General features: G+C 35.7%; 1 protein-coding gene across 1 annotated transcript in view; it reads left to right on the plus strand.

Annotated features, from left to right (window-relative positions):
• Positions 1-2,419: 2,419 nt before the first annotated feature.
• lrp5 (low density lipoprotein receptor-related protein 5) overlaps positions 2,420-19,295 on the plus strand; it is a 57,229-nt gene continuing 40,353 nt past the window's right edge. The window contains exons 1-4 of the mRNA XM_084095404.1: positions 2,420-2,616; positions 11,190-11,390; positions 12,683-12,902; positions 17,846-18,043. Of these exons, the coding sequence (XP_083951530.1) occupies positions 2,535-2,616; positions 11,190-11,390; positions 12,683-12,902; positions 17,846-18,043 (701 nt within the window). The 5' untranslated portion in view covers positions 2,420-2,534. The remainder of the gene's footprint in view (positions 2,617-11,189; positions 11,391-12,682; positions 12,903-17,845; positions 18,044-19,295) is intronic.

A 19,295-nucleotide genomic window follows, 5' to 3' on the forward strand; every position in this document is an offset into this window, starting at 1 on the left:
TAATTTGTAAATTTCCTACCGTAAATATATAAAACATTTATTTTTGTGAGTGAATGCAGCACAACGCAAACATAAATAGACGACTTTAAAGGCGATTTTCTCAATGTTTCGATTTTTTTGCACCCTCAGATTCCAGATTTTCAAATAGTTGCATCTCGGCCAAATATTGTCATATCCTAACAAACCATACATCAATGGAAAGCTTATTTATTCAGCTTTCATATGATCTCAAAATTGACCCATGTGACTGGTTTTGTGGTCCAGGGTCACATATTTCAAAATCTGCAATCAGAGAACTCAAATATGTCTCATCAACTTCTACCAAATTCTATACAGAATAATAAAAATCATTCAGGGAAATAAAAAGAGACTAAAATGAGTCAATTGCTAATATACCAGAAGCGCCATACGGTATAAAAGATTTTTATAATTCTGCATCAAACATTGATGTTCCTTCTACTAAAAATCCCCTGAAATACCAGAAGCCGCATGAGATCAGGGTATGCAGTGGAAGGTCTAACATCACTTCCCTTCCACTGAAATGACACAAAATTGAAATATTTCCCCCTTTTAAAAAAAAAAAACATCATAAAAACAGAAATGAAACTTTTAAATTAGTCATGTCATGTCCCTGACTTTTCCCCAAGGCTTAGTGTGTAGGCTATACCATAGTGGACCTATAGTGGGCCCCCTTCATCAGGGCCCAGAACAAGAGGTCCCATTTTCCCTGTTGACAACCCTGGCTATAGTGTGTATATATAGAGTCCTATGATTTAAAACATCACAATTAGTCATTGTACGTCTTTACTATTAAATATAACTAATAAAAAGTTAAATGCACTGATTTAAAGTCAGCATGCATTCTTGAAGACTTTACAATATTTTGAATACATCAGAATTGAGTTTTATAATTCTTCTGTTCTGTTCTTTTTACATTAAAGCTTCTGGATTTATTTCTGAAAGTCTATTTCTGTTTAAACAAACCTAAAAAAAAGACGTTTAGATCATTATTTTACAGTGTTGATGTTTGTTGACTATATTTTTTAACTGTATATATGTCAATAAATCATAATGTTAATATACAAGCCTATTTGAGTGATTAAAATCTGTTTGTTACTGTTTGTACTGATAACTTATTTGGACACCCACATGATAACATAACGAAAGATCACTGTGATACACACACACAAACATATAACACCATCATGGTAACACACGACATCATGATAAAACAGTAAACATTACCTAAAAAAACGAATGCAACATAAAAAAATTCCAATTGACAAAATAAGAAACTGCTTTTTAAATAAAAATTAAATATAATAAATATTTTACTCTAATATACAGTAGCCTACCTGTCAAAGGTTTGGAACCATTACTGTTTCTATAAAGTGTCTTTATGCTCATCAAGCCTGCATTTATTTCATCAAAAATACAGAAAAAATTGTAATATTGTGATATATTATTACAATTGAAAATAATCGTATTCTATTTTAATATAGGCTACTTTAAAATATAATTTATTTCTGCAAAGATGAATTTTCATCAGCCATTACTCCATCTTCATTGCATGATCCTTCAGAAATCATTCTAATATGCTGATTTATTATCAGTGTTGGAAACAGTTGTGCTGCTTATTTTTTTATAACCTGTGATAGTTTTTTCAGGATTCTTTGATTAATAAAAAGTAAAAAAAAAGAGCAGCGTTTATTTAAAATAGAAATCTTTTGTAACAATATGTTCAAAAGTTTGGGGTCAGTAGCCTACTTTTTTTTGTTGTTGTTGTTGTTGAAAGAAATAAAGACTTTTATTCAGAAAGAATGTGTTAAATTGATAAAAAGTGATAGAAAACAAACTTATATGGTTAGAAAAGATTTCTATTTTGGATAAATGCAGTTCTTTTCAACTTTTTATTTATCAATGAATCCTAAAAAAAGTATCATAGGTTCCAAAAAAAAAAATAAAAAATTAAGCAGCACATCTGTTTTCAACATTGATAATAAATCAGCATTATGATTTCTGAAGGATCACTAAACCCTGGAGGAATGAGCCCAATTCAGCTTTGCATCACAGAAATAAATTATATTTTAAAGTATATAAAATTAGAAAACCATTATTTTAAATTGTAATAATATTTCACAATATTATAATATAATATAATATTTGTCTGTATTTTTGATCAAATAAATGCAGCCTAAGTGAGCATAAGAGACTGCTTTCAAAAACATTAAAAATAGTAATGTTTCCAAACTGATGACTATACATTTATCCATTTTACTGTAGTATTTTACGTTTTTCTAAATTACTAACAGTGTGTGTCTTCGGTTGTACTATTCTGGCGAGGCGAACTCGCCACAGCGCAGCACAGTCCCACTTGATGACGTCGATCAGTTTCCGCTGTCAGTCATTCCCTCCTCGTGCCTCCTCTACTATCGCTAGAAGAGTCGCTCGGGCGAAAAAAAGTCCGACTCATCGACCTACGGACTACAAACTTTCTCCTAACACAAATACCTCGAAGAAATGGAGCTGGGATTATGGAATTAAAGCCCGGAGAGCTTGCGATGGAGATTTTATTGCTGGAACTGCTGCTTTGTTGTAGTCTGACGGTGATTCGTGGTGAGTAAAATAGTTTTTGTTAAGTTTTTTTTTTTTTCTACGGCTCTGAGGTGTTGAAGTCATTATATCACCGAGAACAATGTGATACAAAGTAAAACGCACGAGCGCGAAACAAACTAGGGCACGGTTGGTCTCGTGCAGGTTTTTGCCTATTTTGTTTTAGTTTCGCACGAGCGTGTATTTTACAGAAGAAATGTAGTAGTGCAAAAATAGTTTGAGAAGTAACTTTAGTGAGTCAAGTCTGCGTAAAGTTGAGCTGATTTGGTCTCAACTATAACGTTAGTCTGCGGCGGGTCTGTTAACCCAGATGTGCACTTCTGGAAGTTGAGTTGAAGCTTATAAACTAAATTAAGCATTTTGTGATGACTGCTGTAAGGATTTGACATGTTTGATCGGAGTTTTTTTAGCTCCCAGGACGAGTTAACCGCTCTGGTTGTGTGTTATGGAGGCCTCGGTGGTGTCGGATGTCAAACAGCGAGAAAACAGTGTAAAGTTATTAAATGGGCTTTTAAAACTTTTTAAAAGCCTGTTGTTTTACCTGACCTTCATCTGAATACTATTATTGGCTATTTAGCGGATAAACTAACGTTACAGTTTCAACGGAAACGCTGCTGAAGTTCAGGAGTAAAAAGAGACTCAGCAAGCCCAGATACCTCCAATATAAAGAGCCAGATTTGTTTTCTAACACATTTTTAGTAAATTCATAACCTTAATTAACATTACTTGTTCATAGCAGGCAATTCGCTTGAAAGTTAATTAGTTAGGGTACGTCTAAATGGGTAGCCTAGTTGGTGTGTCCTTATTTTTTTAGTTGAACGTATATAAATATTATGTCTGTCTGTAATTAGTCTCCATTTCTAGTTTTTTTCTTTTTTCTTACTTAACTAGTTCGTTTAAAATTGACCTGCAGGGTAATAAATTATTTTTTAGAAGTAGCCTATAGTCTTTCAATATCTTAAGCTACACGAATAGTAATTATAAACTGTAAAACATGATATGATCAATAAGGTATGAAAACATATGTTTTTACATTGCTTTAACTCATCAAAATTAGTTAAACAGTTTTCAACTTTTTAGTTGAAGTTATACAAGAATCAACTTCTTTTTTTTATGTCAGTTTAATGCAATTTAAGTTGACATCACTTAACATTCAAGTTGATTGTACTTAAATCTTTAAGGCAGCAACTTTTTACAGTATAAAAGAATAAGCAAAATAGTTTTTGGTGAAGTATATCACATTTTTGAATGTCAACTCCCTTTTTGAATATACATGTCAACTCCATATTTAGGCTATTGGAACAAAAACTATTAATTAAATCTATTTTAAAAAACCCTGGGCACATATGATTAATATCAGAAAGTTTCATAATGTTATTGAGCAGCATTGCTGGAAACTTTGCTGTTAAAGTTGCTGGTGAGAAATGGGCGTTCAAACAGGCCTGTGCTTAAATATTTATAGTTTTAGCACCATGTACTCATTATTGGTTTGCTGGGATGTTTATATTCACTCCTAGCAAGAGCGAGAGATTGAACTCTGGTTTGGTTTTATTTCTGGGGGAAGCAAGCAGAACCGTGTGAATATTTTAATTCAGTTTCATTGAGTCATTATACGCAATGCAACAACTCGTCTATTTATATTGTATTCAAACTTTCTTACCAGCCACTTCACATGGTCCTTTTATATCAGACTAGTCTACTAAACCATTCCAACAAACTTAATTGCTTAAATAATGCTTAAGATGATCAGTTAATATACATTGGAATAGTTAGAAATGCTTTGATTTTATATATTGTAAGATATATTCAGATTTGATTGTACATGAACATTTGAGCAAAAGGGTTTACGAAAGACTTCTTATTAAAAGTTATAATATAGTGTTACCAAGTTGTCAAAACAACATGAATCCAGTCCATTCCAATCCTATAAAAAGGTAACGATACATATCTAAAAAGGTTTTACAACCTGATTCCATTGGAAAGCCTTTAAGTTCCACAAAGAACAATTTGCTTAAATTGTCTTTATTGTACTAAAAGAACACTATTTATATAAGTGTGCTTTAAAGGGATGGTTCACCCAAAAATGAAAAATTTTCTTTCTTCTGTTGAACACTAAAGAAGATATTTTAAAGAATGTTGGTAACCAAACAGTAGGAAAAAAAAACTATGGAAGTCAATGGGTGCCGCCAATTGTCTGTTAAAATATCTTCTTTAGTGTTCAACAGAAGACAGAAACTCATACAGGTTTGTAACAACATGAGGGTGAGTAAATGATAACATAATCTTTTGTGTGAGCTAGCCTATCCCTTTAAAGAACCCATAAACCAAGATTATAATAAAAAGCTTGTAATATCAAGAATTTGAACAAAGTGCCATTGCAGAACCTTTAATTTTCAAGAGTTAGGGAACAAAACCTCATTCTTCTTGGCCGAAATGTACCTAAATTATTGCAGGCTACTTTGTTTGTATTGTATGCAGCTGTTGTTGCATTATTACAAGCTATTATATTGCAATTATGAGAACAGACCGTCATGTTATTTGTTCTTTTAGATTGTGGGCTCGGTGTTCTTAAATTTTTGGAGGAAAACCTGATTTATTCAAGTCACGTCAATAGCAAGTGGTTCATTTGTTGACATGCCACCATGTAAGGTTTGGTAATGTCTGCCAGCAAGCATCACTGCAAATGTCAAAGCCTCATTTCTGTAGTTTTTTCTAGTGGTATTAATTCAGATTTAATAAGTAGTTGTAACCCAGTATGTGATTTCTTTTTTTGTGTATTCTAAGATAAAAGCGATTGAGGATAATCTGTTGCATGTATTGCTAATTTAACATGCGTGAACAACAAAAGGCCTTGTTAAATTTTAGCATAACAATAACCACAAAACTTTTGATGCAGTTGTTAAGCTCCTACAGCCAATGCCAATCACTCCTTAAGCTAATTAAACAAGTTTGCATATGAATAAAATGATTTATGGGGGGAAAATTAAGGAAATGTAGTATCTAGTCCCTGTTTTTATCCTCTTATGTGACTTTGCAACACTGTAGTTTAGTTTTATTTAATTTTGTAGACTATGTAAGATAGATAGATATCTTTTTAAAAATGCATTTTGAGAATTCAAACGTCTTTAAGTGTGAATTATTCCTTTATTAGGATCATAAGAAGGTGTCACAGAGTTCACCTTGTTTTGTTTTTTTAAACGCTTTGCGTGTTTGCATACTTGCATGTTTTCCTTTACACAGTCTCTTGGCTTTACTGTATGGTCTCTTGCTGATATGGGTTGGAGGAAGTGAGCGACCGGTTTTGATCGTAATCAGACAGATCAGGTAGGTAAAAGGAGATTGAGGACAGAGGAAGAAAACAGATATAGTGAATGAGCTGAGCAGCCTTTCATTTGAAGCTCTTTTACCCACTTTCCAGGAGTCTTCACGTGTTCGTAAACCTCTAGCCTCCTTTGTGCTCCTCCCTTCTGTAGACGGTTAATTCTGGTGACAAGCTCAGACTCCTTCAGCTGTTTCTTTGTGCTGTTCCTCTACAAAGGAGGAGCCCGGTGGGCCCAGGTGCTCTCAAACTACCCCTCCTGGCACTACAAAAGTCGGAGAAGAGCGGAAGTTCCTAAGTCATATGGGTGTTTGGTTATAGAGTGGAAATGAGTTCTCCTAGGGACGTCTGTTTAGAGAGATTAGCGATCTTCACGGTGTGGCTGAAATTTTTTGCTGGACTTTTGCTGGATTTTGTTTCCTCTAGTAAGCCGCATCGTTTAAATATCCATTGAAACGAAGCTCGCTTTGCTTTTGTCCTTATATCTGTTGACTCTGAAACCATTATGAAGTTTCTGGAGTTCATCTGTTTTCCCTTTTCTTTCTATAGTGCACCTCAGAAGTGCACTGGGAGAAAGATTTGTGTCCACAGAACTTGTAGAAACTCCTTAAACGAATCTTTGAGTGGCTTCTAATTATGTTCAATCTGTCTAACTATCTGTCTATCTGTCTGTCTGACTGTCTAAAATTAGTTTTATTCTCCTATAGCTAACTTTCTTTATCATCAAAAAAAGAAAAAGATTTAAAAAAGAAGAAATAAATTGCCTTACAAATAAATAAAATTATGCCTAAATAATGCAAACAAGTCATTGGACAACATTACTTGCGTATAAAGAAACAAAATGTGCCATAGAAAACATTTATAATAGCCTCTGTGCGGACAGTAATGAAATGATTTTAATTTAACCATATTGTTTATGAAAATGATGTGAGAAAAATAAAAGCTGAATGAACACCGGGAAACTGAAGTGCTTTGTTAGCTGGTTAATTAACCATTAACTGTATATTTATACAAAATAAACATACTATTACAATTATATCCGCACAAAATGGCACAAATGCAAAAGTGAACTTGAACTAAGTTACGTGTTAGTTAGAATGTGTAACTCCTGTTGTGGATGCGCTCTTCAATGCACTGAAACACTGCAACTAACTAACCCAAAGAAGTCACAACGTTCTTATTACAATAGTGCTCTCTTCATAATGTTATGTAATATGACAGTCCCAATCATAGGTATTAATGTGTGCATTGCATCATGCGCTGAAGCTAAAGATGATCACCTTTACTACCGCGTTAATTCTTAACTAAATGCATCCTATATGAGATAAATCAAATATGTATACAGACAAAATCCCTAGTTATACTGTAGCATTGAACAACCTTTATATTTTGTAATAAATGTTAGTCACAAGGGCTGAGAATCGAATTTTCTTTAAATAAAGCCTTGCTATCCTTCAACTAATGTGTTTGGTTTTGTCCATAACTGAAGGAAACGACACAGGGTGAGTAATCTCGTCTGTTTAGGTAGGAGATTGTGCTGGGTAGGGGTAGTGGTGGTTTTTATATGCATCATGCTGGTGGCTGACGGTGGTGTATTTTCTTGCACATTTGGGACGCAGAGGTCTGTGTGATCTCATAAAACAGTGCAGCTGTTGGGACGAGGTTATCTTTTTAATCCCCACTGCTCTGTGCTCGCCGGGGAAGGAGGTGTCCGAATCCTCCCAGGCTCTGGTAGACCATTCCAAAGGCTTTTCTGTGCAGATGGAAGCATGTGCTGCAATTATACTGCTTGATTATGCATTGCCAATAGTCCCACCAAACTAGGGCTGGCGATAAAACGATAGCGATGATTATCGCAATTTAGTTTTCCTCTAACACAACTGAAAATGGGTCGACCAGTTAACAGCATGGCGCTGACTTTCTGAACAATACTGACACTAAAAACAGGAGAAACATTGAGCCAAAAGCAATAGAAACCTTTTAAATCGACAAGTCGCCAACTTTTACCATGATTTACTATAGTAACGCTAACTGAAATAACGAGATTGTGGCAGAACTGTGGGATATTCATACCAAATTTGTATTAAATTATTAATGTAGACATTAAATGAGTAATGTAATATAATTAAAAGTCTTTATATTCAGAAAGACAGTGCACTCCTATTACTATGAATGGGAGAAAGTGCAATGCGAAATATGGCGGAATAAGTCCCGCCTTCTAAAGAAAAGAGCCAATCGGCGATGGGTAAAGTCGTCGCATCACTCCAGCTGTCTTTAGAAGCTCCAGTTCCTATAGAAACAGTCAGTGTTCTGAGATGTGCGCTTAGGACTGTGCATGTGCATGCAGGTTTTTGGTCATGATTTGAGCATTTAGAAACAAAATCACAGATTTCACAGTTTTACCTGCCCTTTAAAATGAGGTTGGTAAAATTATTACGTATTTTTCCTGTTTTTGTTAACGAACATAAATTGACTTCTCATCCCAACTAAAGCAACTGCTACTGTCAACTCAAGCTACTGTCAAATGTGCCAATTTAAGAGAGAAAATATATAATATAAATTTCTGAAATGTTCACCTGGCTGTTTGGCAAGTGTTTGTCATGTTCTGATGAAAAAATCTGCCTTTAAACTTAAAATAAATAAAGATTTGACATTTATCGTGTTAATTACGATATCGACTGATTTTATCGTGATAACCTTTTTGTCCATATCGCCCAGCTCGACACCAAACTGTGTAATATGTGAATGCTTAAAGAAACTAACTGATAAGAAGAAAGAATAGACCTGCATCTCCTTTTCAGAGTGATTCGAGTTGGTTGGTCTCTGTCTTTTGATGTATTTGGAAAGCTGGAAGAAAGAAGTTAAAGAAGTGGACCAAATGACTGAAGGAGCAATCTGTGGGCCAGGCGAAGTGAGGACAGGGGGTTTTTGTTTGATGTCTGGGGTCTGTTGTTGCTTACAGCCTGTATACTTCACGCCTCTGTCACTGTTTAGTAGACGAAGTGCTGTGTTTGTATGAAGTGTATACAATGGTAAATCATGCTAAAGTTGCGTTTACACTTGCCAGAAAATTGCAAGACACTTCCTGTGGTCAATGCCGGGCACACAAGTTTGTGAAAAACTGTACGGAAAGGTCAGCTTAAAGGTGTTGTTTTGGACTTAGCATCATTTTGTCTATAGTAAATTTGTCTTGAAATCAGTGATCTTGAATAGTTTTATATAGCCCAGGTTACAGAGAAGGATTGATCAAATCTGGCTTCCTAGAGTGTTGTATTACTAAACAATATGTGTTCTTAGCAGGAAGTCACTGGTGTGTATATATATATATATATATATATGAAATATCTCTTCAGTACTTTCACATTTTTCTTTTGTTTGCTCAAAGTTGGATTTTCAAAGTTAAACAACAAGTCATAAGTATATACTTCAGATTCGGGTTTTTTAATTCCAATTAGGCAAAAGTTAATCAACAATTTAACATCAATTTAGTATAAATTTGATAAAAAGAACACCATTTTTATATTTAATTTTAGTCTATATATATATATAATATGACAACTATATAATATGAAAAAATATTTTTTATAAACTTCAACTCTGTTTTATAGTCATTTTAATAATATGCCTATAAAAACTACTGACTTCTGAAGCCACTTTTTAATTATTATTTTTTTTTGTAATATTATCTTAAGGAGTTATGTTGCAATTATGTGGCTTAAATTATCTTCATTTTATGCTCATCAGTGTTTGGTGCCACACTTTTTAGTAATGAATGGCTTATTTATAGTTGCCTATAATTTAAAAGACCTTGTTACGTTATCCCTGCTGACTAGTGAAAAAATAACCCTCAAGCCCAAAATTGCTGCGGTGTTTGCTTTTAGATAGCACCAAATCACACATCGTGCACTGTTTAGTCTCGTAAGACTGCTTAGTGGATAGCAGCCTGGGCAGAAAGCTGAGATCACGTGATGGAAAATGCCACTTTAAGGACCATTGAAATCTTGAAGTAAGTTACAAATTGCTATTACTTTTCCTCGTACTTTAGGTTGGCATCTAAACAAACCTCTAATCACAGGAATTAAAGTTTGGCGTGTAACTCATCCTGCAAAGTTTTGCTACAGACTTGAGTGATAGCTATCTGAAATCATGCAGTTTGTTGAGGAGAGGCTATTAAGCGATCAGACTTCGTTTTTACCTGGGTGAGGAAAAAACCTGCAAAAAAACTTCCATTCAATGGCTCTCCTCACAGATTTTAACCCTAAAGCATGACATGTAAAATAATAGTCATACATACATACATACATACATACATACATACATACATATATGTATATATATATATGTATATATATATTTTTATATATTTCTAAAAATTATGTGTGGATAATCAACTAAACCTACCGTAATTTGCTTCATTCCAGTCAGTTCACCATGAAATATTACTAACAATATAAAAGTTATTCTTACATTTACTTTACAGTTATACTAAAAGGCCTTTTACTTGCTAAAAAAGTATAAACTATCAATCAGACGACAGAAGGCGTGTAACAGATTGTGTACAGGTTTTTCATGTTGCTAATTTAGAAGCCTTCGAAATTTGCGCATCAAATATGATGAAGTTGGCTTTATAGGGTTAATATTAATCCTTGAGGAGTTTGAAGTGTTATTATTAATAGCATTACCACGAACATCAGAAACCCACAATTGCTTGCCGATGGTGACATGGTTCTTAGTAAAGCGGCATGCTGGTAAACCACAGCAGGACGTCCCAACCCTCAGCGCACTCACCATAGCCATTGTGTCTGCAGCTAATGACATCATATGTCCTCCCCTCCACCCCCTAGAAGTTATTGACTGCGACGTGAGTGGCACTTGCTGGCACATGCGGACGGGTGCGAGGTGCCAACTGGCAGTCCCCGTGGAGATATCTGGGTGCCAAAACGAAGGGCAGACATTTCCGTTGTTTCCTCTGCTATCCTTTCCCTAGAGAGCGTCACATGTGCCTCTCATTTAACTCGATGAGTTCATGAAAAACACTGATTATTTAGAGACCGGGAGCCTGGATTGCTGCTGACAGACGGAGTGGATTACCAAGCACGTTTTTTGAAAGGGCAGATTCCTTGGTAGCAAAAACGCAGTGTCATAATTTGTAACGAAAATGTTATTGTCTGTTGCTCCAATATTTTTTATGATGATTTAACCCAATGAAATGAAACCTTGCCCATCTCTTTGGTCACATCTGAACTTTCGCCACCAGGTTCTCCTTTGCTGCTCTTCGCCAACCGGCGGGATGTTCGTCTGGTGGACGCGGATGCGGGCCGGTCGGAGTCCGCTGTGGTCGTCAGTGAGCTTGAGGATGCGGCCGCAGTGGACTTTCTTTTCTCTGAGGGCCTGATATTCTGGACGGATGTCAGTGAGGAGGCCATCAAACAGACCCACTACAACCTCACTACTATCTGTAAGATCAGTGTTTTTTGATTTGGAATTACTGTAGATGCCAATCAACACACTCACACTGACGCCGAAACGTTTGTCAATTTTCTCTCCTGTCTGTAATAAAATAATTTTAGAGTGCAGACCTTTTTTGCATTTTTGAATTACTGTAGATGGCAATGTAGATATTGCTATTTTTGAAAATTGTATTTCTTTGAGCACAATGCTGCTTTCCATACTACTAGTTATGCACTGATACTAAAATTCTGGATGATACCGATAAACTGATAAATAGAAATGGTTAATTATTAAAAATCTATACCATTTTTCTAAAAATAAAATGCATTAAATAATCAAAAGATAAAAGTAATAAAGCAAAGTTGTGATGCTTAAGCGAATATAGACATCACAACATACACTACTGTTCAAAAGTTTGGCTGCATTTGTGTTAAAAAATGCAATAAAAACAGTAATATTGTGAAATAGGTTTTCTATTTTAATATATGTTGAAATATAACGTGATGCAAAGTGGAATTTTCAGCATCATTACTCCAGTCTTCAGTGTCACATGATCCTTCATAAATCAATCTAATATGCTGATTTATGGTGCTCTTATTATCAAAGTTTTTGCTGCTAATATTTTTGTGGAAAGCGTGACGCATTTTTTTCAGGATTCTTTGATTCTTTGAAATGTCAAAAGAACAGCTTTTATTTGAAATTGATATTTTTTTAAACTTTAGAAAAGTCTTTATTGTCACTTTTGATTAATTTAGTGCATCCTTGCTGAATACAAGTATTAATTCCTTTAAAACGAAAAAATCCTACCCCAAACTTTCAAATGGTAATGGATGTCTAATAATATTGAAATGTCATTATTATAAAAGTGGTGGTGTTGTAGAAAAGCTCTCTTCAAGAAATAGGACTGTTTTGGAGTTAAATATTTGCCATAATCTAGTGCTTTAAGTTAGCAGTAGATGATGACAAAAGTAATGTGAAAAGCAGTTACTAATAAATACAATTTTAAAATAATTTAAAGAAAAAGAAAAAGGCCAATAACTGCAATATAATCTCATTCATGGTTCCACATATTCAAAAATGCATGTGATCAGTTTTGAGACAACCGAGAATCAATGCCGTTTGGCATCATTTCTCAGTCAATTAGGACATTATTTGAATATGAATACATTTTTGCTGGCTGCAACCCTGCTATAGCACAGCAAAAATGTTGGATCATTATCTGGAGGCAGAATAAAACATTTGAGGAATGCTTAAACTGATAATACTGTTATGGAACTGAATGGACGCCTTGTTTTTCAGCTATGAAGGAGGCCACACTGGGCAAAGGGCAGACGGTGGTGGTATCAGGTCTGGATTCTCCCGATGGCTTAGCCTGCGACTGGCTCGGACGCAAACTCTACTGGACCGACTCTGAGACGAACCGCATCGAAGTAGCCAACTTGGACGGCACCTCTCGTAAGGTGCTCTTCTGGCAAGATCTTGACCAGCCCAGGGCAATAGCGCTAAACCCGGCTCATAGGTGAGTTCCTTCCTCTCTGGCCTCATTTCCTCTTTTTCTCATCCCCATTCTCCATTCAGTGGGTGGTCTTCGCATGCGTCCTTCCACCCTTGACCCCCCAGCATTCATTAATATGTGCCCTAGTTGTTTATTTATAGGCCATTAGAACTTCTCCCCTAAAGGGAGATTGGGATGCAACGTAGCGTTCAGGCTGTTTCCTGTTGTTGTGTGGCGTGTAGATCCTGCATGACAAACCTTCACTCTTCTGGTGCCGTTTGTTCGCCCCGAAGTAGATTCCACTTGTGCGTCCACTCTGACTTAGCTGGCAAGTTGGTTTGTTTATATGCAACATGTAACTTGAGTTCAGAGAGATCGCTCTCACTTACATTACTTAAGCCCTGGCTTAGCATGTACGCACGTACTTGGCTTGAGACATGTTCGGTAATGTGAGTCACAGTCTGTGCCATGTCTTATAGTTGGAGGATTGTAAAAGTTTTAGGATTTTATTTTGGGTGGGGGCTAAAACAACACAACGTACATTCACATCACATGTTAACGCAGAGGTCAGGTTATGCTCACGTGAGAGTTATTCACAATCATGAAAGTTTATTATTTGCATGTGTATTAAACCTTGCCGGTTAAACATTTTATTTGCATGCTGTTCTGCATGTGCACACTAAAAGCCTGTCAAACAGCACGCGAGTACTTAAACCAAGTTATATTTTGCGTATTATTGTGCTTAAACTGTCAAATACACACAAGGTTTACATAAACGCAGTCGGTTATGTCTTAAGTGAATGTAAACAGTTGGGAGAAGACCAGATGTGTGTCTGTATATTAGATCCGTGCATGAGGTTATAAAGTGACAGCAGCCTAATAAACCTACTGCCGCTTGTCATTAATGTTAATTAAACAACAAAAGACAGAGAAAATCACTTATTGCTTTTCACTGCATAACTTTAGTAGCTTTATTAAGAATCAGTGTATATATAATTTATACAGTAAAGTTGGTTGTGCTTGATTTTTACATTTAATTACTTGAATATTACTGTTAAATACACTTACTGTGAAAAAATAAAGCACAGTTAATTTCAAAATAGAGAAATTAGTTTGGATGTACTGCTCAGTCAACTGGAAAATATTAAAACCAACCAAAAAAATTCAATCGTGAATCGTGATTTTCCTGAAAAAAAAAAATCATATGATATTTTTGCCATATAGCCCACCCCTAATATTAATTACTTTTGGTCTTTATATATTTCTGTCAAGTTGTCACCACGAACATCAGAAACCCGCATTTATGTATGTATATGTATGTTACGTAATTATTATTTTAAATAAAAATGTATGTTGGAGAGATATATATAGAGAGAGAGACTCTGGGCTGTTTTCTGCCGATTAAATATCAAGGTCATTTTAATCGTGACAGCTCGAGTCTAGGTTAAAAAAACGAAATGCACTGCTGCTGAACTGTGCTTTTCACAATTTTATCATCCATCTAGTTGCGAGCCCAAGGCTTTTAGCTCATTGTGTATTTATGACACCCAAGAGCTAGGACATTTTTCCCAGAATGCATTTCACTTTGTACGGTGTATGATGAAGACATTAAAAATGGGGCCAGACACTGTTCCTGGCCTGTAGCCTAAAGAAACACCTCCATACCGCTTGCTTTTTATCAAAACATTAGTTGCCTGTTTTGTAAAGTTCATTGCATTTGAAAGAACAAGTGAGAGATCCGTTGTTCTCCAGCGCAAAAGATCCCGTTACTTTGCAATTCAAAAAGTTAACGTCTGGCATTTTTGAGCAGACATATTTAATATAAGCTTCGTGCACTTCTATTTTCTTATTGTCACCGCCCGAGAGCTTTGAGTTGAGATTTACCGTGGAGATCCAAGACCTCTGTCGGGGCCCTGCTTCAGATCACTGAAAGGGGGCTCTGCTTTTTACAACCCCCTCAGAGTGAGAGCAACCGCACGCAGGGGCCCCTGAATTATGTTTGTCTGTTCTCAAGACACGTTCATTGTTTTCACATTCTCCGAAAGAGGCTTGGGAGGAGTGAAAAGATGAATTGCCATCAGATGAAAAGAATGGGTGTTTTTTTATTTATTGCCATGCTAAATTTGCTGACTCTTCTTGAATTTTAAAGTATGACCAAAAAAATAGTTTTTATTGCCAGACAGACATGGCACATCCAGATATCTAACAAAAGTGTTTTATTTGGAGTTATATAGCAATGAGGTGCCTGTTATTTAACGTTTGGAGCCATTGTTCATCAGTTCATTGGGTGGCTCCAGTTGATGTTCTCTGTTGCGTGGCCAAGCATCAGGTTTATATCTGTGTATAACACAGACAAAATCAAAACAAACTCGCTCGCACGCACTCCAGAGATACAGACGCTGGTTGTTTGTCAGAGAGTGTTTCTTTAATGTGATATCTGGTTTTGGTAGCAACAGCACAAAGACACTCAGCGTTGTTATGGTACTTTACCTTCTGTAGAGTAAAATCTCTAGAATTGTGGTTATAAATATGGTAAAATATGTTAAATGGACATTTGAGTACGGCACTCCCTGTGGTAGCTAAACACATTAGCGAATTAGCTTTCTGAGGAGTGCTTATAACCATAGTAACATGATCATATTCCTATAGCCGTTACACTAACTTCTGCCAGACTTAAGGACATGTGAGCGAAATCACACAAAAAAGGTTGTCTATTGTTAATAGTGTAGCGATGTATGAAGCACAGATTGAAAGTTACTTTCAAACTTTCTGTTAGTAACCTTGGCAAGGTCCACGTGAGGAACTCTTTTGAATTCCAGATCACATGGATTCCTATCGAAATGACTGGAATTTGAACAGTAAATGGGACCACGTTTCGCAACTGAATCAGACCACATAATTTATCTTATTTGATAGCTGTAGCAATGGTGTTTGAAGGCCATACATTTAATTTCTCAGAGAGGTTTTTTAGATGGCTAGTCAATTAGCCTACCATTGTGACTCATCCCTTGCTAATAGGCTAAGTTGCTAAATTTGAAGCCAAAGTCCCAGTGATAAACCTCACTACAGATTGACATTCGAAGAGTTATTGTCCTTGTTACTGCCTTCTGCAAAACCATTGTTCAACCGGCTCTTTGTTCTGTCAGCCGTCAGATTTCAGCAGTGGTGTAATGCTAAAGTTCCTAATTGAGAAAAATACAGCACAACCGTTGGAGCCACAGGCAGGCTAATAGGATGCATCTCAGGGGAGGAAGGGCTGGTTGAGTTTTCATGCTTGGTCTCCCTGCTGGCATGAGGCTTGATAAGTGTTTCCGTTGGCGACACGCTCGCTGTCGTAGCTTGTACGCCACAAGTAATCACGGCTTCTCTGGGCGAATCCTTCCCTTTATGCATTTTTTTTTTTTTTTTTTTGTCAGTTGTCTTTTTTTTTATTCATTCCCCTTCATTCCTCCTTGTCTTCATTCTCTTTTCTCCATTGGCTTTTTTTTGTGTTGATAAGAAAACTTAACTGTGTTGATAAGAAAACATAACTTTTCAGATTTCCTGTTCCCTCACAAATAGGCTAATAGGGTATACTTGACCTACAAAAATGGCTAGACTCATACACACGATTCTTTACAACATATTTATATTTTATATTTATTCATTTAGCAGACGCTTTTCTCCAAAGCGACATGAACAGGGCATTGTTCTGTTTAAGGAAGTTATAAAACAACTTACCTACATAGTTAAGTTAGTCGACAACGTGTAACAATTCGCTGATATGACGTCAAGACAAGAACAGTTCCATAATTCCATTTGAGAGGTGTAGTGTAGGTGTAAAAGTCATTTGCACGCCCTCATTTTCTATTTTCTGAGAAACACAAATGGAGGTATTTAGTACAGTGTTATTGCTGATCACTTCCATATAGTGAAAGTCAATGATAACAGTGTTTTTAAACTGAAACAATGAGAAAGAAGTAACATAAAAGTGGTCCATACGACTTGTACACTCTATTCCAAGTGTTCTGAAGTAAAAAAAAAAATGCTTTGTGTGAGAAAAAGACTGAAATTTAAGTTGAAATGCATTGAAAATCTCTATTTTATGACTTGGCAAGTGAAGAATCATTGCACACAAGTTTGTCGTCAGTGATACCAAATGACATTGGTTTTTGCATCTTATAAATTATGGCTGTGTATTTTATGTAGGGTTGTATGATTTGGGGGGAAAAATTGGATTGGATTTTTTTTGTGTGTGTGTGGATAATTTTAATTTGCGATGTTAAAAAAAAAATTGCTGTGCTGCTTTGTAGGGCTGTACAATTTGGCTGAAAATGTTGTGATTTATTTATCAATATGTCTAAATTATTATTTTTACTAAATAAATATTAATCAAAATAAAAAATATTCGTATTGTAATATTTCGCGTGAGGAGCAGCATGTGCAAACCGAGCTGCCCTTTTTTTGGTATAAATTTGATATTTGTCATGTTAGTATAGTTAGTTTACGATCCTTTTTGTTTTCCATGCACGTTTGAATTGGCTGCTAGCATTTCCTGAAGACATAAAAAGGCTTTCTGCCAGCAAAGAAGATTAGAGTTGTTGAGCATGTGCTTGGGTTTGGTTGCTGTGTTGTGTTTCCCTCATATGAAGTGTTTCAAGCGAGACAGGCTCTGGCAAATATAACGCTGATATGATTTGCTTTGAAAACAGCCTGCTCTTGAAACGTTTGTTTAGTCTAACTCCAAATCCATGTTGCCTAACCTTGAGCAGCTTCCAGTCAATATGTAAACCGTTGCAAACTCAATGTCCGACCATACTTGAGTGCGTTTGTTCTGATTGCATGTTATACTCCTTGCAAATAGGGATGTGAAAACTACATATTTTCATCGTCTAGTCGGTGGGTTGTCTGAATGACTGGTTGACTACTTTTGACTTTGTTTTCTCTCGGATAATGGAATCCAGCTGACTGACCTCTTTTCTTCTCAGGTACATGTATTGGACCGACTGGGGGGAGGAGCCGAGAATAGAGAGGGCGGGAATGGATGGCACAAATCGACAAATCATCATACACAACAAAATCTATTGGCCCAACGGACTGACCATCGACCTCGAGGAGCAGAAGCTCTATTGGGCAGACGCCAAGCTCAGCTTCATCCACAAGGCCAACTTGGACGGAACGGCTCGGTCAGTTCCCTTATTCCTTCTCTCTTATTCTCAATTCATCTCCTTGTATTTCTCCCCCTTTACCATCCGGTTTGAAGCTGAATGGTATGGAGTCTGTGGCCCAATCCAAACACTCCCTGCACGTAGGCCCTGCTCGGGGGACGACCCCCCCTCCCCCCACCACCACCACCACCACTTCCGCCCACTCTTAACTTGAGATGACCTCCGTGCCATATACCACTGTAACCCGATCCTGCTTGGCATTATGGGTATGATTTGGGCCCCAAAGCCAAAGGGTTACATTTCCTTTTGTGTATGTAGGATTTTGTAGCAACTTCAATAAAGAAAGGTATGTCGGACCCTCTGCTATGTTGAGATTTGCATTGCTAGTCGATCTGCCAGAGTCGTATGGTCTGACTAGGCCTGTAGTTCAGCAGACGTCATTGAAAGAGGAAGCTGACCTATATCTGGAGACCAGAGTATCATAGACGCACGCGTATGTGATTTTATAATTGATTATATGATAATTGATTCCTTAATTTTTTTTTAAAGTGGCCTTCCATCTTTCATTAAAAACCTAATTATTTAATAATAATAACCTAATAATTATATAATTATAATTATATTATATAATGTTTTTTTTTTAAACTTTAAGTGGCATTCCTAGTATTCCTAAAATATTGGAAAAAAAATGTATTATTATTTTTGAAATATAACATTTGTTTCTTTTTTAAGTGGTGTTTCTATTCTTATAAAATACAAATCAATTTAGTAATTTAATTTCATTGTTGATTATAAAAGTTAATTTTTATTCAATTTTAATTCATTAATAATTGATTCGTTAATTTTTTTAAATGCCATACCCTGTCTTATTTTTATCAGTCTGAAAAGTTAAGTTATTTTTGAATTATTCAATTAATAGCTGGCTCCCTTATTTAAGTGAATTCCTTATATGCCAAAAAAGACAAATCAATTAAAAAATTTATAATTTATTATTTAATAATTTCAATAAATAATAGTTGATTTATTTTTAAATGCCGTTCCTAGTCATAGAGTTGTCAGTCTAAAAAGATTGATTGATTTAAATTATTTTTCAATTATTAAATTGCTAATTGATTCCTTCATTCTTTTTAAATCGTATTCCATAATTTATGTAGATGTTTTTTTTTTCTTCTGTTTATTGTATGTTTTTTTCTATCCCTACTGTGTCATGTTTACTTTCAAGTAATAATTTACTCTGCTTGGTTATTCTTTGCCCACATTTGTTGTGTAA

Source organism: Abramis brama (genome assembly GCF_963993115.1).
Source record: "Abramis brama genome assembly, chromosome: 20".
NCBI classification, from domain to species: domain Eukaryota; kingdom Metazoa; phylum Chordata; class Actinopteri; order Cypriniformes; family Leuciscidae; genus Abramis; species Abramis brama.